Raw genomic sequence first — 24,127 nt, forward strand, 5'->3', positions numbered from 1 at the left:
CAGACCATAGTTTACTTTTATTTTGCATATTTTTGCTATTACAAAGTTTATAAAGAACATTTAGTTTTGCACCAACTATATATTATAAGATGTAGTAAAAAAGCTTCTGAATTTTCACAAATCCTGTTACTTAGTCTTAAAGCAGAACTAAAGTCATATAAAGAATGCAGCCCAGCATATAGCTAAGTCACAGTGGAAACTGTATTTTATGCCCTGCCATTATAATTATCTTCAGATGTTGGAAGCAATAATTTTTATAGTCATTGCCCATTACTTATAGACCCTTCTCTCTCTCTCTCTGCCCCCTTCTGAGGGGTCGGCTCTACAGGCTTTACTAAGGTCCAGCAAGTAAAAAAATCACTGATGTCTCTGGCCTCCTATTGATCTCAAATAATGCCTCTGGACAGTTATTTTGTCAACTATGCACTCCTGCTGGTCCTTTGCAGTACATGTTTAATTTACTGCAAAAACTGGTGCAAAAAATGAAGTCACCCATCACAAACAATTGGAAAGCTTCTTTTACATAAAGCAAACCTGAAGTGAAAATAGACTTAGGAGATAATGCATTGTATGTGTAGTACAGCTAAGAAATAGAACATTAGTAGTAAAGAAAAAAGTCTCATATTGTTTTCTAGTACAGGCAGAGTTAAAAAAAAACTCCAGTTGTTATCTATGCAAAAGAGCTTCTCTGAGCTTTTCCACCCGCCTAGTCGAATACAATCCTGTTTTCTTAAGCACTTAAACTGCCAAGAAACAGTGAGAGAGAGCTTGAGATAAGGTTTTACTGCAGGAAAGTTCAAAGAGTCACTTTTTCTGCTTTGTTTTATAACTTAAAAGACAGATTGTGGTTTCTAAACTGCAAATATAAAAATATGAGACTTTTTTCTTTGCTATTAATGTTCTATTCAGTATCCGTACTACACATACAATTCATTATATCATACGTTCTTTTCGCTTCAGGTTTGCCTTAAATAAAGCAATTTGATTGCATGCTCTAATCAATGGCTCCACGTTTGCTCCTGTTTTCTCTACACCTAATTTTGATAAATCAAGCTCATTTTAATGATATTTTCTGTAACAAACGGCTGACTACATGATAATGTGATTTGAAAATGTTACTTCCACTTTATCTTTATTAGCCATATGCTTTTTGCAATTAAAAACAAAAAAGAGAAAAAAGCATCTACGTCCACTAACATCGAGGTGATATAAACATTTTTGGTTGTGCACACGTGAAGAAGGCACGCTGTGTTATGTATCAAGATATTATCAACGTAGAAAATATAATAAATAATAAATAGTGTGTATACTGTATATATACTGCTGAGGGCATTTACATTTATCTAGTCACTTCAGAAGAAAGTTAGGTTATTATTTGCTTACTTAAAGAGGAACTCCAGTGAAAATAATGTAGTCAAAAAAGTGCTTCATTTTTTATCATAATTATGTATAAATGATTTAGTCAGTGTTTGATCATTGTAAAATCTTTCCTCTCCCCGATTTACATTCTGACATTTATTACATGGTGACATTTTTACTGTGGGCAGGTTATGTAGCTGCAGAGGCGGGACAAGGTCCTCCAGCACCCAAGGCTGAGACACCAAAGTGCACCCCTCCATCCCTACCACCCCAGCCGTCACACACTGATTGCTATTAGACTAAGAGGCGCCACAGGGCCCACAACCTCCCAAACACCTTAATATCTAGTTATCTGGCTTGCAGTCACTGCTATGTATCCCCTTTTCTTATTTCTCTCTGCTTCAAACACAATAGGGGTATGATAGTTGAGTGAGCTGTGCGCCCCTCCTACACTGCGCCCTGAGGCTGGAGCCTCTCTCGCCTCTGCCTCGGACCGGCTCTGTGTAGCTGCTCCTAGCTGTTTTAGCTGTTAGAGACAGCTGTAAACAGCTATTTCCTGTCTGTGAACATTGTTACATTGTGGCAGTTTGCCCAGAGTACCGCGGTACTCAGAGCTTCTTGTGGGAGGGGTTTCAGCACAAAATCAGTCATACAGCGCCCCCTGATGGTCTGTTTGTGAAAATCATTATATTTCTCATGTAAAAGGGGGTATCAGCTACTGATTGGGATAAAGTTCAATTCTAGGTTGGAGTTTCTCTTTAAGGTAAGGATATGCCACAGATAGTGTTGATGTAGTTTAGGGAAAATGAAGTGGAGCAAATGGACAGATTAGAAAACTTTGTAAACCACTTTTCTCCACTTTTGTTTCCTGCATGTCTCTTTATGACATTTCTGTATCAGTTCTCATCTGAATCATGAGTTTCTGTTTCTGTGTAAGCTGTTAGATGGCAGTGCCCTGATGCAGTTGGATCATGCTAGCATGTCTGGCTATCCACTGCCGTCTCAGTCTCTCTTATGTTTAGAACGTACCAGTCCAAAATATATACTGTCCCAAAAAGAAAGAAAGAAAAAAACACACACTGTGCACTTTATTTGAGATCAGGTAATCGTGTCAGCAGTATGCAAAAATTGCTGAAACTGCTGATCCCCTGGAGTTCTCAAACACCATAATCTTTAGACTTTAAAAAATGTTTTTGACAAAACAAAAACAAAAGCATCTAATGAGTGTTAGATTAGCTCAGTGTTTCTCAAAACTGTCCTCGTGACTCCCCATGTTTTGTCCTGCATGTTTTGCAGGCAACCTCACCTATGCATTGGTGGGGTAATTAGTGTCTTAGCTAGATAGATTCCATGTAGCTGAGACACTAATTATAGGCGAGGTTGCCAGTAAAACATGCACCATTGGGGAGTCACGAGGACAGGTTTGAGAAACACAGGGTTAGCTGTTGATGGAAATACCCTGTGGATGAGAGAGTACAGGGGAATGGTTATTGGTGTAAGCTGACAGAAAGGCAAAGGGTGTGTAGGAAAGCATCTCAGAACGCAAAGTGCACTGAGCCACATTGGACACTACACACTTGAGCCTGCAGTGAACACAAGCTCACCAAAATTGGCCTGTTGAAAACTTGGAAAATTTGGTGTGGTCTGATAAATCTCCATTTCTGCTGAGGCATACAGATGCTTGGCTTAGAATCTGGCATCAGTGGCATGAATTTGCTATATTAGCAGTACAGGCTGGATACGGTTTGAAATGTGTGGTTGATCAGGAGATCTGTAGCATGACTTTACAGCTGACACATCTGTAGAAGTCATGTGCTCTTGTCTGCTTTGACCAGAATCTCTAAAAATGTTTCCAACATCTTGTGGAATCCATACAACAAATAACTGGATGCCCCATCTGCTATTTCTATAGTATTCCTAATAAATTACTCATGGAAGGTGCATACATGAAAAACTGGAACACAGCATTTGCTGAGCAGGGGTTGTATGTACACACTTGCATGGTGTGTGGCCTATGATTGTGGCTGTATGGGTAGCTGAATCCCAGTAATGGCGCATTGTTACAAAAAAAGGCAAAACTGCAATGCCAATACATTAGATAATAATTATGGTAGTAATATTAGATTGTGAGCCCCTCTGAGAGACCTGAGTGACTCAGCGTACATTATAAAGCACTGAAGAAAATGCCAGCACTATGTAGCTGAAAAATAATATAACTTAGATCAAGTCACACAAAGACAAAGGAACCTATATGTAAAGTGATAGGAAGATATTGTTCCTAATTATTATTATTCCCACTACTGACATTTATGAAAACCATAATTTACTTGCTTACTTTACTGTGATATGCAGCAGTATTTTTCCTCTTCTCGTGAGCCACTAAGGGCTCTTTCACATTAGACAACGCGTGCAGGAGCCTTTCTCCTGCACGCGTTGTCTGCCCGCGGCGTGTCGTCGGGTATCTGCGGTGCGACGCCATCAGCATCGGTAGCTGGTAATTAAACCCAACGGAAAACGCCGGCTCGCAGGTCCGTTGGACGAAAAACTGCGCCCGGGTGCGTCGGAACCGCAACGCATCGAAACGCAGCGTCGGGTGTGAAAGGTAACTATGGAAGTCTATGGAATTTCATCTTACCTTGGTTAACGCAAACATTAGCCGTTTGCGTTAACGCACAAAATCTGCCCTAATGTGAAAGAGCCCTAAGTGGTTGATCTGAGTCAGATGACGTTCACCATCATCATTTGACCTGACTGACCAATGAAAGTGCAGAAGAATATCCTACCACTCATTGAAAAAAACAGATGTTATTGGTGGGTGGGGATTGCCTAAATGTCATCACATTGAGCGGTAAGGACTTGTACTTGGTGTTAAGTACAAGCTCTTCTGCAGAGTTACTGACTTGAAAAGGAATTGCTACCTTCAAGGTAACATTGCTATCCTTCACTAAAGTAATTTACCCACCGCATCGTTATTTACCACGCTTGCATTCCTTGCATTTTAAATGCGAACTACAAGAATTTTTAAAATAGTTTTATAAGTACTGATAGAGGAATGCTGCCTCTACACCTCTAAGACAGTGTTATTAAGGGTGCCTCTGGACATGCAGTTAAAACAAAAATGCTTTGCAACGCACAGCTGGACCATGCTTTACATAGGTACCCTCCTGTTTGAGGGTACCTATTGAGGGACCCTCCCATCTCCACCTTCAGGTGGAGGGATTAATGGGTTGCCCCCCACCCCTTCCTGTGGGTGTGTATATATTTGGAGTTTTGCCTTTTACCTGTTAGCTATGATTAAGGACCATATTGGTCCGAAACATGTCAGCTATTCGCGTTGCTGGGGTTCTTATTGGATACATCCTGAATAAAGATTTTCACATAAAGTTGGACATTGAACGGACCATCCATTCTTTCTAATTGCTATTGGGCTCAAGCATCCTAGGTCCCAGCACTGTCCTCACTAAGGGGGTGAGCAGTATACCACTTATATTCGGTCTTTAAAAATCTATTTGTAAAAAAATATTTTTTACAATAAAACATTGAAAACGGAAATGATACAGATCTTGATACATATGATGAAAGCACAAGACAATAATGTTGAATGAGATGAGTGTTTGCACTGAAGGTGTGAAACAAAAAAGGTGGTAATATATATACTGTAATATATATATATATATATATATATATATATATATATATATATATATATATACACACAGTATATGTACTTTACACACAAAAGTCACACTTGTTAGAGAGAAACTCATGCAAAATAATGGGTTTCTAGGATCTATAAAGGAATACTGAGATTACCTTCCTTCTTATATGAGTCTTACCTTTTTCACATCCCTGACCAAGTGGTATAATGTATTTGACGGTCCATGCCGCTGAAATACAGAAAAGCTAAAATTAGCTGAAAATATCCATTTACTGGTAAAAATGAATGCCTTATATCAAAAGATCCCTAATAAATGTATTTGCTTCATTATTGGCTAAACGGGAAACTCACTAAGGGGGTACATTCTCATACACTCTTACATGTAAAAAGGCTTGATTTCCATAATTGATGCTTTCAAGGTTTATTGAACCATAATTAGCACACTGAAGTGGTGTCAACTTGTGTTCAGTATACATAATATATATTATAAATATATATTCCAAAGTTTTGCAGGGGGGATCAGCAGGCACATGCAGAGGGGGGCTCTGGGTGCCCAAGCATGCCCCCTTTTAAAATACCCATTAAAAGGCCCCTTTGACTGTCAAAAATAAGCCCCACAGCAGTGACCTCCCCCAGCATTCACAGTGAGGCCCCCCCCCCCCCAATGGCACGCTTCTTGTCCCCAGCAGCACCCATAGTGACCTTCCTCAGCACCTAAACTGACCTCTCCCTCCCCCAGCACCCCATTTAATTCCCCTTCCTGCAGCACCCACACTGAGGTTAACTTATCTCTACTTCTCCCAACAGCCACCCACACCCCTTTCCCCCAAAGTTGGCACCCAGTACTCACATGACACCAGGTACCTGCACCCAGGCCTAACATTGCACCCAGTACTCACACCTGCATGCAGCCTCCACATGGCACCCACTATCTGCACCAAGCACCCACTTAACCAGTGCCTACACCCAAAGTACATGCATGTACTGTAAAACCCGCATGACACCCAATGCCCACCCATAGCGAGGACCTAGTACAGGCAAGTATTCGCACCCATGTCACACCCAGTACCTGCAGCCAGTACCTACATGACATCCAGTACATGCACCCAGATCTCACATGGCACTAAGTACTTGCAATCAACACCCACATGAATTGATACCCACCAATAGCCAGAACCCACATGACACCCTGTACCCACACCCAGAACCCACATGGCACCCAGCTTCTGCATTCAGCACCCACATGACAACCAGTACCCCCCTAGCCAGAAACGAGGAGGAGGAGGGAAGGTGAGGCCCCGGTGACAGGTCCAACTGACTCCACACCATTGAATGCAGCCAGCGATTCTGTTTTGGACAGTTTGAGAACCAGGGGGGTGACGGTCACATGTCCCTGCCGGGCAAGGGGGCTGGGGGAAAGGTCCCCCTGCACTTGTAAGTACTACTATGCATTTTTTGGGGGAGAGGTGAAGCCCCTTTTTTAAATTTGGGCACCCCCCCCCCCACTTAAGCTAACCTGCTTACACAATTTTAAATAAATCCGGGATAGTCTTGAGGGATCACTTATCACAGGGGTTCCCACTGGGTAGATAACGATGTAACGGTAAAACGCAAAGGACTTCATGGTAGATTCCGACTGCACTACATTTTCTATTCTGTATATATAATTGTGCTCCTAAAATTGTTCATAGGTAGATCATTTTAACTTGCTGATTTTTTTTTTTTAGTAGCTCACAAGCCGAAAAAGTGTGGGCACCTCTGACTTATCATGACCTTTTATCATTTCAGATAACACAATGATAACGATAAAATAATATTTAACATATTGATGCCTTTCTATCTGGCTAACCACAGTTCTGGATGAAGATCCACTTTGGTGATTTACTATCATTCACTGTATTTTTTTTATTAAACACTTCAGCCTACAGTGTTGTTTCACCTGATGCATCCGGGCAACTTTTACCTCCCATTCATTCGCCAATAACTTTATCACTAATTATCACAATTGATCTATATCTTGCTTTTTACGCCACCAATTAGGCTTTCTTTGGGTGGTACATTTTGCTAAGAATTATTTTTTTCTAAATGCCTTGCCTTTTAACAGGAATATTAAGAAAAAAAATTGAAAAAATTCATTATTTCTCAGTTTTTAGCCATTATAGCTTTAAATTAATACATGCTACCCTTATTAAACCCACGTATTTTATTTGCCCAATTGTCCACGTTATTACACCATTTAAATTATGTCCCTATAACAATGTATGGCATCAATATTTTATTTGGAAATAAAGGTGCATTTTTTCAATTTGCGTCCATCACTTTTTACAAGCTTATAATTAAAAAAAATTAGTAATATACTTGCTTGACATGCATATTAAAAAAGTTCAGACCCTTAAGTAACTATGTTGGGTTTTTTTTATTGTAATTTAAAAAAAAATTAATTACAAATTTTATTTGGGGTTTTTCGGAGTGGGGAGGTAAACAGGTAATTTTAATGTAATTGATTGTGTATATTTTTTTTAATGTATGTAGATGTAGTTTTACTATTTGGCCACAAGATGGCCATAGTGATTTTTTGATTTCTCATCCTGTAAGCAAGAGCTCTTGCTTACAGGAACTGAAGGGTTGACGTGGGACATAGAAAAAGCATGGCTTTTCAGAGAAAGACATCAATTTTTCTTAGGGGGACATAGATAAATGAATGGGATCTGTATTCCCATTCATTGATCTCAGAGGCAGCGGAAGGCAGTGGGAGCATGCACCGGAGCGCGTGCGGTGCTGCAGAAGTGCAGGCTATCTGTATGGATATTTCCATTCAGATAGACCTAAGTGGTTAAAACTGATTAGAAATCTTCAGTATTTCTCAGGTGTATTTTCTCATGTATGATCAGTATCTAGATTAAGATAGGACACATATTTACATCACTGATTTCCAGTGTACTACTGACTTCTGCAGCTTGGCCATATTGATTAAACTAAAGGTGCTCATACATGGTACAATTTTTTTAATTAGATAATTTTGATTGACTATTCCATTAGATCGAATATAAAGATTTTTCCAAAATTTCTATAGAAAAAACGGAATAATTTTTCATTTTCCTTGATCGAAAAAAATACTATTTTTGACTACTGTCATTTGATTCAATCGTTATGGTTGAATAAATGGGAAAATCAAACATTTTTATTGTACCGTGTATGGGCACCATAAAACGAACAAATTACAAATGTTCTCTCTATAAAAATTAAGTAAGTCCACTAGCATTACATGTCACTGCAGTGGTGTTAATGCCTATCTGAGCCCAAAACTGCCTAAGGATAATTTTAGTAGCAATGAAGATTATCTGTGAATAATCTTCATTGCTAGAGGATAAGTGTATGCATGCAGTGGGGTCAACAAGTCACTGAAGTGCAGCTTGTGCTCTGCCCTCCCACAATGCTGCAGTAGAAAATCTGTGGCAAAGAATGGTGAGTGAGGCAGTGACAAGAGGCAGAGCATGGAAGTAATCTGCATATTTGTTTTTTAAGCAGCACCGTTCACTGCCCACTTCATACATATTCAGTTTTATTCACAAGAGATGGAAAGGAGCTCATTTCAAACAAACACTTATGAAGCTGATTTTTAAATTTGAAATATTAGTGACTGAATCAGAGGAGGAGCTACCAGGCCACTCCTGCTTCAGGCAGAAGATTACCTGTGGGTGGCGCTGGGACAGTGATGTTGTGAGCTCGGGTGAGGGCTTGGAAGGGGTGACACCCGCTCGGCAGAAGTGGGAAGGGGGCTGACATCATTCCTCTCTCCCTCTCCATGTCCCCTTGCAGTCCGTGTCCCTTTGCAGAACTGGGGCAGCGGCGAGTTTTTGTAATTTTCTCACCTGTCCATGTGATGCGTCCATGCTTCTCGGCAGCCAACTCCTCTCCTTTTCCTCTTTCACTACACGTCAAGCAGGGAAAGCGGAAGTAGAGAAGAGCTGGCTGCCGAGAAGCATGGACAAGTGAGAGATTTACAAAAATGCACTGCTGTGCCAGCTCTGCAAGAGGGAGGCCCATGGAGAGGGAGGGAGTAATGATGTTGGCCCTCCTCCCCACTTCTGTTGGGGTGTGTCACCCAAGCCAAGGGGGTAGCAGCAAGGAAAAAATTGGCTTCAGACGGCAAATATTGTAGAACTGACCCTGGACTGAATTGATAACTATTTACACTAAGCAACACGTTTGCTTTCAGAATTTAACAACTTCAATTTGGGCTCTGCTGGGATGTAAACTGCACAGGAACATTTATTATTTAGTGTACTGTTAATAAAAAGAGAATTATGTCCACAAAAAGAATCAGCAAATCATTTTGGAGGTTTAATTTACTTTTCCAGAAAAAAACTGCAATCCATTATGTACTGAAATAATTACTAAGGATTACCTGTCTCTGGAATCAGGCCATGGAGCCTTATACCGACTACTAGGCCCATGAGTTGTTTTACTGGTACAGAATGAAATTCATTGTCTCATGCCATGCATTTTACTGTTGTCTTGGGTTATGTGCAGCCTCTAATAGAGACTCCTGGTTATGAATCATGTGCAGGAAATCTCATTAAATACTTGACTTTATAGTATATTGCTATTTTTATTATTTCTATTTGTACACAGAATCCTTAACCTCTTCCTTTCTGCAAAACATATTCTTGTCAACTGCTTGTTTGAACATGACAGTTCTGGTAAAGATGTATGTATTTTGCTGCACATCTTTCTAGTTCCATACATTTCTGAGGTATAGGATGCTCAGAGCATTATGCAAATGACTCATATGAATGCGCTCACACTAAAAGATTCATGTGAAATTGTACTAACACAATAAACAGTTTCATAGGCATCATCATTTCTGAAACTAAGGACCTAATTATTTAAAGAGATTCTCTAGGAAGCTTTACAAGTGGAGTTTTAACAGTTTAGCAGCCAATGTATTTAGAGGCTTGCAAGTGCTTCAGGCCAATTTATTTTAGCACATTGTTTTCATTTTTTATTTGTTACATTTCCTTGCTAATAATTAGTACTGCTGTATTGTGTACTTATGGCCACTTGTCACTAGGGTCAGTGTGAGACAAGGACAGAGGACTTCTGCCTTTAGTTTCTATATTTTCTGCTAGCAGAGAGACATCAAAGCATTCCAACAATTTACAGCACGAGTTCTGCTGACTGAACGCAGTGCACTTATCTCAAACTAGATAATTCCTTGGAAGCTGCTAATGGGTTAAATGGCTAAGAGTACAGTTGTTATCCACCAACTGCAACAAGAAGAGCCCTTAGCATTCGCCTAGTAAGCATAGCTAAAAAACAGCTCTTGCTTTAAGCAGAATTACAGTCAAAATATCCCCTCTGCTCCGATTGGTTAGCCAAACTATTGAATTATAACTTTTTAGAACAGACTCTGAGCCTTATCATGGGATTGTGCCCTCTGGAAGCTGTACCCCACACTCAGCTGTGTGTGACAGCTGCACTGATTATAAGTAGAAGACTGCTTTATTTCTCCCTGTACAGCTCACTTACAGGACATGACATACATGGCTACTTCCATTACTGAGTGTCCTGTAACCTATGATGAATTCAGATTCTAACACAGATGGCATTCTTTTGAAACAAAGACAAGAAAAATAAGTAAATGAGAAATAAGGAGTTTGGACTTGGAGGCACATATTTACTATGGATAAAGCCAGACAAATTAGAAACAACTCTTTTGAAACTTTTTGTTGTTGTTAGGGGCTGATTCTAAAAAGGCATTACATAGTTACATAGTTATTTGGGTTGAAAAAAGACATACGTCCATCGAGTTCAACCAGAAAACAAAGTATAACACCAGCCTGCTCCCTCACATATCCCTGTTGATCCAGAGGAAAGCGAAAAAACCCTTACAAGGCATGGTCCAATTAGCCACAAAAGGGAAAAATGTCCTTATTACATAGATAAGACAAGAAAAGTAAGTGCTAATATGGCTCTCATGACCTGTAATAATGAGAAACATGTCATATGAAGTTGTCCTGATTTGCTTACCGTGTTGTATAACTCTTCCAGTCTGGAGATGGTAAGGAATCGATGCATACTAACTCCATTTTCTATAAGTAATTTTACAAAATCCACTCTATCCAATACCAGTGCATCAAGCATTGCTTGTTCCAAGGACCCAACCTAATCAATATAAAACAGATGTATAATATTAAACGTGATCATTGCAATATAATGCAATAGACTTCATAACAGTTTTTAAATAAAATGTATTATTTGATAAGTGCAAACATATTTAGCATTGCATGAAGTAGTACCGGCCACTGCTGTCCATAGATGAAGATTTGACTCCGAGCGATATCCACCCTGTTCCATGCTAATGCTAGACTCAGCTGATCCGGGGCAGAGGCGTTGGCACCTGTTTTACAAAGAATTACAAAAAACAGTTTCAGTGCAAATAATCTACAAAAGAGTGTTAGTTATTGCAATGCATGGAAACACAATTCAAACCTCATGAGCCAACATTGTCATGTACTCTCAGACTTATTACCATTAAATAAAACACAAGGTTAAAATAACCTGATGAGATAGACGATTGTATCTATCCTTCTCCTAGATATCCTACAGTTTTATTTTATTTTAAATCTATTTTTTTTTCGTTTCATTGTCTCTGCTCAATGACACATGCATCGAAGTGTGCCAGAGCTAAAATCTATGAATTATTTACCCTTTTCATCTCTTTCCTGCTCTCAGAAGCCGTAGTTCCTTATCAGTGAGGGTTACTCTATAGTCCGACATGGTCCCACATTGTAAATCTCAGAAATGCTTTGGTAGGCTTGTTCTGCAAATGAGTTAATAATGATAAGCGTTTCCCTAAGGCAGAGCACACCCGTTCTATTATCTTTGAAGTGGTCTCTGTTTTTCCTGAAACCATTAATCATGTGCCGTACTTATATGCACATCCTTCCATTTCCAGGGAACTTGCCAAACTACTTGGGATATTTAAAACAGCTGATAACTCATAACAAATAAAAAATAACAAAGTACAAATAATACAGGGTGGTACATAATGCCTGCCATGAGCGCGAGTATACAGGCAGATGATGGTCAGCCCGGCTCCATGCGCCTCTTACTCAATCCCTGCTGTGTGTGTCCTTCCAAGCTTTATTGAAGCCATCTGCATTTTCTGCGGTATGTGATATAGCATCCAATGCATCTCATACAGCAGGAAACGCAGGTGCCACAAGCTTCAATAAAGCCGGAGAGGACACACAGCAGCAATGAAGTAAGAGGAGCACAGTCACAGGCCTTCATCTGCCTCTAAACTCACACTCGTGGGAGGCAGACGTCACAATCTTTCAAACGCCACCCTGTATTGTTATTCATTGCATTTTGGACTTCTTCAATAATGTTGATGACTTAGTTGAGTTTAGGCACAAATGAAAAGTGCTGTTAAGTTTCACTGTGATCACTTCCAATATCCATTTTCAGAAAAGTAGCTATTTTTGATAATTCATTTGGGCTTGAATGACCAAAGCACAATTTCACTGCATTTCTCCTTTGTAAGTGTACCCCAATGTGTTTAACTTAAAACAGAAAAAGAGTATAACAGGCCACAGGGCAGTTTCTAGGCTAAATTTCACCCAGGGCGAGGGTGTAAAAATCGCCCCCCCACCATGGAGCCAAGTATAGGTGCCCACAGTACAGGTTAGCTACGTAGGTGCCACCAGTATGGGTTAGATAGCTAGGTGCCCATGGTATAGGTTAGATAGGTAGGTGCCTGCAGTATAGGTTAGATAGGTAGGTGTCTGCTGCATAGGTTAGGTAGGTAAGTGACTGCAGTATAGGTTAGATAGGTAAGTGACTGCAGTTTGGGTTAGATAGGTAGGTGCCAGTATAGGTTAGATAGGTAGGTGACTGCAGTATAGGTTGAATAGGTAGGTGACTGGAGTATAGCTTAGATAGGTAGGTGCCAGTATAGCTTAGATAGGTAGGTGACTGCAGTATATGTTAGGTAGGTAAGTGGCTGCAGTTTAGGTTAGGTAGGTAAGTGATTGCATTATAGCTTAGAAAGGTATGTGACTGCAGTATAGATTAGGTAGGTAAGTGACTGCAGTATAGCTTAGATAGGTAGATGACTGCAGTATAGGTTAGATAGGTAGGTGCCAGTATAGCTTAGATAGGTAAGTGACTGCAGTATAGGTTAGGTAGGTAAGTGATTACAGTATAACTTAGGTAGGTAAGTGATTGCAGTATAGCTTAGGTAGGTAGGTGACTGCAGTATAGGTTAGGTAGGTAAGTGATTGCAGTATAGCTTAGATAGGTAGGTGACTGCAGTATAGCTTAGATAGGTAGGTGCCTGCTGTATAGGTTAGGTAGGCAAGTGACTGCAGTATAGGTTAGGTAGGTAAGTGACTGCAGTATAGGTTAGATAGGTAGGTTCCCGCAGTATAGCTTGGATAGGTAGGTGACTGCAGTATAGGTTAGGTGGGTAAGTGACTGCAGTATAGGTTAGGTAGGTAAGTGATTGCAGTATAGCTTAGATAGGTAGGTGACTGCAGTATAGATTAGATAGGTAAGTGATTGCAGTATAGCTTAGGTAGGTAGGTGACTGCAGTATAGGTTAGGTAGGTAGGTGACTGCAGTATAGGTTAGGTAGGTAAGTGACTGCAGTGTGGGTTAGGTAGGTAAGTGATTGCAGTATAGGTTAGGTAGGTAGGTGCCAGTATAGGTTAGGTAGGTAAGTGATTGCAGTATAGTTTACATAGGTTGGTGCCAGTATAGGTTAGGTAGGTAAGTGACTGCAACGGTGGTGGGAGCAGGCATAATAGTAATAACTCACCTGCCTTCAGCCGAATAGCCAATCCCACGCAGCTTCAATGTCCTTCCTTTCCCAGCATTTGCCTAAGTAACAGCGCCCCCTGTGATGACATGCGGTATGTCATCACAGGGGGCGCTGTTACTGAGACAGATGCCGGGAAAGGAAGGACATTAAAGCTGCTGGGGATTAGCTATACGGCTGAAGGAAAGTGAGTTATTACTATTATGCCCGCTCCCACCACCGCTGCGCCCCCCTCCTGCCAAAATATCCAGCGCCCCGAGTGATTGCACGCACGCTCATAGAAACGGGGCAGACAGGCCACTCCTGTGGACTGAAAATAAATAGCTACCCTGCAAATGTCATAAATGGCCTTCAATAATCTCTATCTGTTGCCTATTTTCTATCTATAAAAATGTACTCTATACAATTGTTCTCATAATTGTTGTCATCATCATAGGAAACAAATGAATCAATAGTTTGACTTACAAATATATTAAATGAAATTCTGCATGCTCTACAAAATGCTTTCATTTGCTCAGGGAAAATAGTATCTGTTTCAACTCAAGTACTCTAAATTTGGTAGTTTAAAAGTTCTTTTTTGGATTATTTTTGGATTAGTCAAACTAGCTAGGAGCACAAATCCATCTGTAATTACAATTACCACACTGTGATTTGAGAAGCTTTAGATTTTGAACAGTAAGTGGAATTAGCAGCAAAAGGCATCCTATAAATAAAGAATAATATAACATAAAAAAGTTGCAAAAAATTACACTTGGTGCTGTCCTTGGCTGTACATTTCATAAGCTGGGAGTAATAATTATTTCACTGCATATGTAAAGCTGAATTTCCTGAACCTCAGAAACACAGTATGCATCCCATACTACAAAGTAATACGTGTTATTGCTTTAAAAAGCAAAACTGTAGATACGGTAATTACCATTTCCTTAACACAAACAGATTGATTCAGATGTTGGTCCTATTCTCACTGCAGACAAAGGATGCTGCATCTAAAGCTTATTTTGCCTTGTGGGAGTCTTTTTGGCCTACTTTGATTCCCAGGCTGTACCTGGATAGGCATTACCACTGCGGTAACAGACACTCAGGCTTTTCAATGTCAGGGGGAAGAAAGGGGAGCAGTCACATGAACACCGTTTCTATAAAGGACAAGACTATTTATGTGTGGTTTTAAAACAGTATTTTTTTTAATAGGGTATAAATGAGGGTAGCTGCATATTATCTTTATTAAAGCTTTTTGAGATTTGTCTATTAATCCATTTGACAGAGAAAGCAATTTTCTCCATCACAACTCTAATAAAACAATGGACTATTGTGTTGCCTATCACACTACAATTGTTTTTTAAGGGTTCAAGAGGATATATATGTAAAAAGGGCACCGGGTAAATTTAAAGGGGCACTATGGCTAAATTATTCCTTATAATACCATTTCATATAAAATATGTGCAATTATAGCAATGTTTGAGACTTGTATTGTCGCAGAATAAAAGTCAGTTTTATTATCACTTTTCCCTAAATTAGTGCTGGAGTCACGTCAGAAGAGAGAGCTATCTGACGCCGATTCAGTACCTTCCATTTTGCAGGAGGAGACTGCTTTATCAGATGTTTCATCTGACCTTGTAATCTCCCCCTTTGATTTTTGGGAGAGGATTCACCCAACGTCTAACTGCACATTAGTGTAGTTACAGCTCCCCGAGATACCTGTACGTCTCAGGACAATGACGTACCGTGCATAAGAAGAGAGCTGGTCTCCATGGTAATTGACAACACGAGGTGTCTGTGCCAGCTTCTCTGAGGGAGTGGGGCCTCAGCAGGGAGCATTTCTTTCATCAGAGTCGTATGTCATTGTCCTGAGACGTACGGCAGAATAGGGGAGCTGTAACTACACTAATGTGCAGATAGACGTTGGGTGAATCTTCTCCCAAACATCAAAGGGGGAAATTACAAGGTCAGATGAAACGTCTAATAAGGCAGCCTCCTCCTGCAGAATGGAATGTGCTGAATCGGCGTCAGATAGCTCTCTCTTCTGACATGACTCCAGCACTGATTTAGGGTAAAGTGATAATGAAACTGACTTTTATTCTGCTACAAGTCTCAAGCATTGCTATAATTGCACATATTTTATATGAAATGGTATTACAAGGAATAATTTAGCCATAGTGCCCCTTTAAGTGTCACATGAAGCCATTAGTAGAATATCAGCAATACTGCCAATAATCTAGTAAGGCTTCTACATACTCCTAACAATAATTCTAACCCTTAGCCCCAACACTGTGTGCCAGAGATTGGATGACCTGCCGTAGCACATTCCAGTACAGGTCCGGGATGCCAGTCTGTGAAAAGTATCTTCTTTCCGGTAGCTACCACTGTGAAGCTGCAATGCCTACACATTTTTAAAAGCCTCAGATTCAACCAGCTGGTATGGTAACAGCTGGTGGGCTAGCAGTTCTGACAAGCCAGCTGTCAGAAGTTGTGGAAAAAGTTTACTTGGGGACATCTTTTTCCCCCGTCAAATATCTGAGGGAATGAAACTCTGACTCCGTGGCGATGACCATGAAGTGAGCAGGCTGGAAGGTGGATTGGAGGACAACTGGGAACTAGAGAGAGGAGTAAGGGAGAAAGCAGAAGGTGGAATACAAGGAGGTTGGCTTGCACTTTGACAGCTCCTTTTTTTAAGTTCTTCCTGCCACAGGGCTTTGTGAGGGGACTCCAGGTGCCTTCTCAGTGAAGTTTTTCCTACATGGGTGATGGTCTCCCCACAACTAATTCGCTGGTGACACAGGATGCAGATTTCTTTTGAACTATCAGCAGCATACACACAAGTATTTCCACACTAATGAGCCTTGTTGAGCTGGTCTAGTACTGCTCGAAGTGACCAGGCAGGCAGTGTCTGACACATTCTGTTGTTTGCTTCCTGTCCCAATGCGACCTCTGCTACATATACTGGACACATATACCTCTGCCTATACATACTGGGCACATATCCCACTGGCTATATATACTGGGCACATATCCCACTGGCTATATATACTGGGCACATATACACCTGCCTAAATATACTGGGCACATATACCCCTGGCTATATATACTAGGGCACATATACCCCTGGCTATATATACTGGGCACATATACCCCTGGCTATATATACTGGGCACATATACCCCTGGCTATATATACTGGGCACATATACCTCTAGCTACATATACTGCACACATATACACCTGCCTACATATACTGGGGACATATACCCCTGGCTACATATACTGGGCACATATACACCTGCCTACATATACTGGGCACATATACACCTGCCTACATATACTGGGCACATATACCCCTGGCTTCATATACTGGGCACATATACCTCTAGCTACATATACTGGGCCCATATTCCCCTGGCTATATATACTGGGCACATATACCCCTGGCTACATATACTGGGCACATATACCCCTGGCTACATATACTGGGCACATATACACCTGCCTACATATACTGGGCACATATACCCCTGGCTTCATATACTGGGCACATATACCTCTAGCTACATATACTGAGCACATATTCCCCTGGCTATATATACTGGGCACATATACCCCTGGCTACATATACTGGGCACATATACCCCTGGCTACATATACTAGGCAACTATACCTCTGGCTACATATACTGGGGACTACTATACTCATGGCTACTTGTACTGGGGACACCTATAGACCTGGCTACCTATGCTGGGGGTACCTATTTTGGGAGAACTGCTGTCAGATTATCTGCATTTTTGTGGAGATTATGTGTATTTTGGGGAACTGCGGCCAGATTATGTATGTTTGGGGGACCACTACTGCCAGATTATATGTCTTTTGGGTGTTACGTGTATTTTGGGTGATCCGCTGCCAGGTTTCGCGTATTTTGGGGAACTGCTTCCAAATTATGTGTATGTTGGCGGAAGTGCTGCTGCCACATTGTCTATTTTGGGGGAACCACTTCCATATTATCTGTATTTTGGAGGAACTTCTACCAGATTATGTGTCTTTTTGGTAAAATGCTGTCAGATTACATCTATTTTTGGGGGATACACTACGGCAGAGCTCAAACTTCCTCGGCAGACCTTTAACATCACTGCTAAGGTCATGTATATATGGCCCCACCCATGACCACGTCCACGGTGTGCTTGACCACGCCCATGTTATGCTTGACCACGCCCATTTTTGGCGCGCCGCGCAGGGGTTATCCAAGTGAGTCCACTCACTTCTTTTCCCAGGACTAGACCCCTGCTTTGCAGCAAAACTGACAGCAGTGTAGTAAATTATGCAGTCTTTAATTACCTTGCTTGAAGTCTCCAGGTTTAGACCAGGTAACAGTTGAAACACTGGCTAAAATTGTTACACAAATAAATATGATGTGTTACTTTTTTGTTTCCTCTGCCTGAAAGAGGTAATATTCAGCCACACAACTAACAGTTTTTCTCTAGTTGGGATCCAGTCAGACTATTTATATCCTCTTACACTGACAAGGTATTACAGCTTTCTTAGCAGAGAACTGGGCTTCTGAGAGTAGGAGATATATAAAAAGTTCAATTGTTCATATACTTTAGCACTCAGAGATAAGGCACAGACTATTTCATTGAACTGAGACACAACAAAAAAAAACATTTTTATGAAAACTTTTGGATATCTTAACGTCATTTTTAAAGTAGGAGGATGCATACAATTATTTATCTCATCAGTTTGTTTTCACTTAAGTGTCACTTTAAGAATGCTTGCTGACAACAATAAATAGATATTTCATATTTTAACTTTTGTTTTCTGCCTTGGGCTGAACAATGTGTGCTACGTTTTTGAAGCATTGTATAATGTGACTGTGCTGCTGATGCAGAGGCGTAGCAATAGGGTTTGCAGAGGTAGTCACCGCACCAGGGCCCTTGGGCCAGAGGGGCCCCAAAGGGCCCTCCCTCAACTACAGTATTAGCTCTCTATTGGTCCTGTGCTCATAATAATCACTTCTATAGATACTGTACTTTGAATAGTAGTAATCATTAGCAAGCTGTTCCCCATCCCCTTCTTGCACCTCTGACACTGTAGTTGCCATTGGCAGGTTTTGGTGCGCTGTATCAATTGTTATGTATAGAGTGCTTGGGGGGCCCCATGGTAAAACTTGCATCGGGGCCCACAACTCCTTAGCTACGCCACTGTGCTGATGCATACAGTGCAGTGCTGCAGATGTGAACAAGACATGTATAGTTAATGTGATAACATTTTTATTTCCTTTTTTTACCTACTGTACCACTGAAATATAACATTACAATATTTATAGCTTGCTTACACTACAGCAACAACTATACATGTACTACACAGAGAGAATGAACTAGATTTGTGCTTTCTCATTCATTTACTAAAAATTTTTTTATGAAGTTGTACCTGATTATATGTATTATTATAATTCATGTCATAATTATATTGACTGTATTTGGAATACTGGACATGTATGAGTGTTCTATGTAGGCACTGACTTTCTTATTGAATGAACATGAATATGTCATATCCATACATGCCATGTGGTTACCTTTAAGCAGAGCTGTCAGGATTGCTAAATCAATGTCTTGATGACCTTCTGATCCCATCCTGAACACTGTTATCTAGAGGAGGATAAGGAAGGGCATAGAAACTGTGAAAAGAGCACTGGTATATTATATTGTTCCAAACATACAGTAAAGATCATCTGGTTACATCTCTGCTGTCATTCCATTTTATTTTATGCCTAGGTGGCATATTTCACATAATGTATGTTGTCAGAGTTGCTGATGATGTCATCCTTCATATTTTTTTAAAATTTCAGTTGGCTTACTGGTTGTTTCACATCAAAGCAAGTCATTCGACACGCTGCACCTAACTTGGGCACAGCCATAGGCATAATGTTATTATGTCTATGGCCGCGCAGCAGTGTAATTTAGGTGCTGGTGTTTGTCAGACCCCAAATTACCTCTCTCTCCGAGTTGATATGACTTGGAGGGGGATTAGTAATTAACGTCTTCCTGGATTTGAGCTCCAAAATGATGGGCGGCGAGTATCAATGAGCGTGTTTCACATTACTACCATATTTTTTTACTATTCTAAGGGTAGTGGTAAACTTTTTATTATACTTAAGTAAATTGTTGATTGACGGTATCAAACTCCATGTTTCATTTGCATCTCTGTTGATACATGGGTACTTTGTTATATTATACTAGTAAAAAGGCCCACCTATTAAAAAACGGATGCTAGGTCACAGCCGCTGCCCCCCCGCAATGCGCGCACATACGCGTCCCGCTTGTTCATTCCCCACCACTGACTGAAGTATATGCACACAGGGAGCTGCTGGCTTGGCAGTTGGAAAAAGCTGTTGTTTCCCACAATGCAATGACAGGGGCAAACGCAGGATTTTTAAGGGGGGGGGGGGTCCTGAAAGGTCCAGAAGCACGTATGTCCCGAGTGCTTCCGAATACAGGTGGCTCCATACTGCCCATGCACAAAAGTGCGCTGGCGTATTACGGAGCTGCCTATCTTTGGAAGTACTCAAGGACACTAGTGTTTCTGAGGGCTTCTGGTAGCAGCAAATGTGAACGGGGTACAGCGCTGGAACAACTCCCCAAGAGAGGAACAGGAGATAGACTTAGTTTGGACAATTCAGTGGAATATGCTACATAGTGTGACATAGCGCAAGTGATACCCATATGATGCAGGGATATATGCATCTGCGGAAGATGTCGGCGCTACATAAATACTAAATAATAATATTTTGCCTCACCAGGATTGCACTTTTATTCAGCTTTCCTGTAAGACAAGAACACACAGTCAGCTCTAGGGGAAGAGGGAAACAAAGGTAAATGAGGGAGAGCTGGTGCACACCAAGAGTGCTTCTGAGCGTTTTTCAAATCAACAGTGATTTGAAAAGCGCTTGGCTAATGTTACCCTATGTGGGTGTTCCCACAGCAGCGTTGTGATTTTTTCAAAATCGCAGGTATACTGCATGTAGCATGTTTTTGAGCAATTCATTCAAAAATCGCTCTGAAAATCACTTCACAAAATCACACTCACAAATCGCTAGCGATTGCTATTGTCATTTTGGCGTTGCACTAGCCCAGAGAGAGGAGTGGAGAAATTGAGAATAGCCTGAGATGGAGCAGAGAACTTATCTGTATTGAAGTCCCACATCACACAGGCTACTTGCCTGTAATCGGACTCCTGTCCCTGTCAGTCTCTCACACAAGTCAGAAAGAAGCCCTCCTGGAGTCTAGGGACTGTCAAAAACTTTTCAGCTTGTTATCCACACCTTATCCACACATGCAGTCATAACAATGGGGAGAGACCAGACAGATGTTTGCCCACAGACCCTGAGTCCAGGCAAGCTCTGCATCATGCTGTGCATATTTACCAGCTTGCCTGCACTCTAATTTCATCATGTCTGACACTTCTGTGCTGTGGAGAGTCCAGGACTCCATAATCAACATTCTCTCACTGCAGGCTGCATCTTCTTGTGAGGGTTGTGAGGGAAGCTCGGGTGCCTCTCTCATTCTATTAGCTGGAGGGAGGCACCAGAAGTAAGAAGGGAGGGAGAATGAGGCTGTTTATATTATGCGGGCTTCCCTAGCTGAATACACAGCTCAGTGCAGGGAGGAGGTTCCAGACACCCGGAATAGCCCCCTGAGTTCGCCAGTGAATGAGAACCTCTGTGAACCACACACAGCAAACTGTCAGATCCAGCCCTGTGTCCTAACTGCCCTGGCTGCGCACACGCTTAGTACAAAAAAGCCAGTGACACACAACCATTCAGTTGATGACGCAGGGACACTTGCATTTTATTGTATAGGATATGGATAAGGCCAGGGCTATGCCTAGGGAGAGACATGGAGGGCAGGAGCCTCTAGGTACAGCAGCAAATGGGGGGACCTAGCAGGGAAAACATACTTACACTGGGTCAGACTGCAGCGGCAGCTATGCCCCATCAACTTATGTTAGGGCTAGCAGTGCCAGTGTAGAGGGGTTGTATTCAGTTGTGACTTGCTGTGGAGTAACCACACCAAGTGACACGTATTTCAACAGCATTAAATTGCATCAGGAAGGCACTTAGTGGCCGGCAAACAGGAAGCTGAACTGACTGACAAGCTTTCAGCCATCCTAAAGATAGCAGAAAATATGACATGGCTGAGGATGATAATAATTACAATTATCTTGCTGTGTGCAGAGATAGATTTTCAACACATACCATTTGTGCCTAATAACAAGGTATTCATTGTACAATATACAGTGGGGTGCAAAAGTTTGGGCAACCTTGTTAATCGTCGTGATTTTCATGTATAAATCGTTGGTTGTTACAATAAAAAATTTCAGTTAAATATACCATATAGGAGACACACACAGTGATATTTAAGAACTGAAATGAAGTTTATTGCATTTACAGAAAGTGTGCAATAATTGTATAAATAAAATTAGGCAGGTGCATAAATGTGGGCACTGTTGTCATTTTATTGATTCCAAAACCTTTAGAACTAATTATTGGAAATCAAATTGGCTTGGTAAGCTCAGTGACCCCTGACCTACACACACAGGTGAATCCAATTATGAGAAAGAATATTTAAGGGGGGCAATTGTAAGTTTCCCTCATCTTTTAATTTTCTCTGAAGAGTAGCAACATGGGGGGTCTCAAAACAACTCTCAAATGACCTGAAAACAAAGATTGTTCATCATCATGGTTTAGGGGAAGGATACAGAAAGCTGTCTCAAAGATTTAAGCTGTCTGTTTCCACAGTTAGAAACACATTGAGGAAATGGAAGACCACAGGCTCAGTTCAAGTTAAGGCTTGTAGTGGCAGACCAAGAAAAATATCGGATAGATTCCCTCTAGATTGTAAGCCTTTGGGCAGGGTCCTCCTCCTTTTGTGTCCTACCTGATCATGCACCTCCATTACTGTGCACCCATGCTATGCATTTGAGTGAACCTAACTTGCCTAATCTCCATGCTCCCCTCCAGTGACTGACTAAGCATTACCTTGTACTCATACTGTGCTGTGTGATCTGGTTTTCTTGTATTCCTATATAAATACAATAAATAATAATAATAGACAGAAGCAACGAATGGTGAGAACAGTCAGAGTCAACCCACAGACCAGCACCAAAGACCTACAACATCATTTTGCTGCAGATGGAGTCACTGTGCATCGTTCAACCATTCAGCACACTTTACACAAGGGTAGGCTGTATGCGAGAGTGATGCAGAGGAAGCCCACAGCACAAACAGAGCCGCTTGTGGTATACTAAAGCACATTTGGACAAGCCAGCTTCATTTTGGAATAAGGTGCTGTAGACTGATGAGTTATTTGGGCATAACAAGGGGCATTATGCATGGAGGAAAAAGAACACAGCATTACAAGAAAAACACCCACTACCTACAGTAAAATATGGTGGTGGTTCCATCATGCTGTGGGGCTGTGTGGTCAGTGCAGGGACTGGGAATCTTGTCAAAGTTGAGGGACGCATAGATTCCACTCAGTATCAGCAGATCCTGGCGACCAATGTCCAGGAATCAGTGACAAAGCTGAAGCTGCGCTGAGGTTGGATCTTTCAACAAGACAATGGCCCTAAACACTGCTCAAAATCCACTAAGGCATTCATGCAGAGGAACAAGTACAACATTCTGGAATGGCCATCTCAGTCCCCAGACCTGAATATAATTGAAAATCTGTGGTGTGAGTTAAAGAGAGCTGTCCATGCTCGGAAGCCATCAAACCTGAAAGAACTAGAGATGTTTTGTAAAGAGGAATGGTCCAAAATACCTTCAACCAGAATCCAGACTCTCATTGGCACCTACAGGAAGCATTTAAAGGCTGTAATTTCTGCAAAAGGAGGCTCTACTAAATATTGATTTCATTTATTTTTTGTGGTGCCCAAATTTATGCAGCTGCCTAATTTTGTTTAAACAATTATTGCAGACTTTCTGTAAATTCAATAAACTTCATTTCACTTCTCAAATATCACTGTGTGTGTCTCCTATATAATATATTTAACTGACATTTTTTATCGTAACAACCAACGATTTATACGGGAAAATCATGACGATTAACAAGGTTGCCCAAACTTTCGCACCCCACTGTATATATGTGTTCCAACCATTGTTCTACTGATTTGGAACCTCTCTTCCTTGTATGTCATCCTTTATAATAGTGATAATCTTTTAATAATATAGCAACAGAAAATCTACTTGCAAATATTCCCATAGCATCATTATCTATTCATCCTAGCAATGCAATTTTAGGA

At 41.0% G+C, this 24,127-nt stretch overlaps 1 protein-coding gene across 8 annotated transcripts in view; it reads right to left on the bottom strand.

Moving 5' to 3' along the window:
• TRPM3 (transient receptor potential cation channel subfamily M member 3) overlaps window positions 1-24,127 on the bottom strand; it is a 700,748-nt gene that overhangs the window by 157,434 nt on the left and 519,187 nt on the right. For all 8 annotated transcript variants that reach the window (XM_068236331.1, XM_068236340.1, XM_068236285.1 and 5 more), the window contains exons 9-12: window positions 19,401-19,473; window positions 11,320-11,420; window positions 11,051-11,185; window positions 5,196-5,246 (exon numbers count right to left, since the gene is read on the bottom strand). In XM_068236331.1, coding sequence (XP_068092432.1) covers window positions 5,196-5,246; window positions 11,051-11,185; window positions 11,320-11,420; window positions 19,401-19,473 — 360 coding nt within the window. The remainder of the gene's footprint in view (window positions 1-5,195; window positions 5,247-11,050; window positions 11,186-11,319; window positions 11,421-19,400; window positions 19,474-24,127) is intronic.

Source organism: Hyperolius riggenbachi, chromosome 1 (assembly GCF_040937935.1).
Source record: "Hyperolius riggenbachi isolate aHypRig1 chromosome 1, aHypRig1.pri, whole genome shotgun sequence".
Classification (NCBI taxonomy): Eukaryota; Metazoa; Chordata; class Amphibia; order Anura; family Hyperoliidae; genus Hyperolius; species Hyperolius riggenbachi.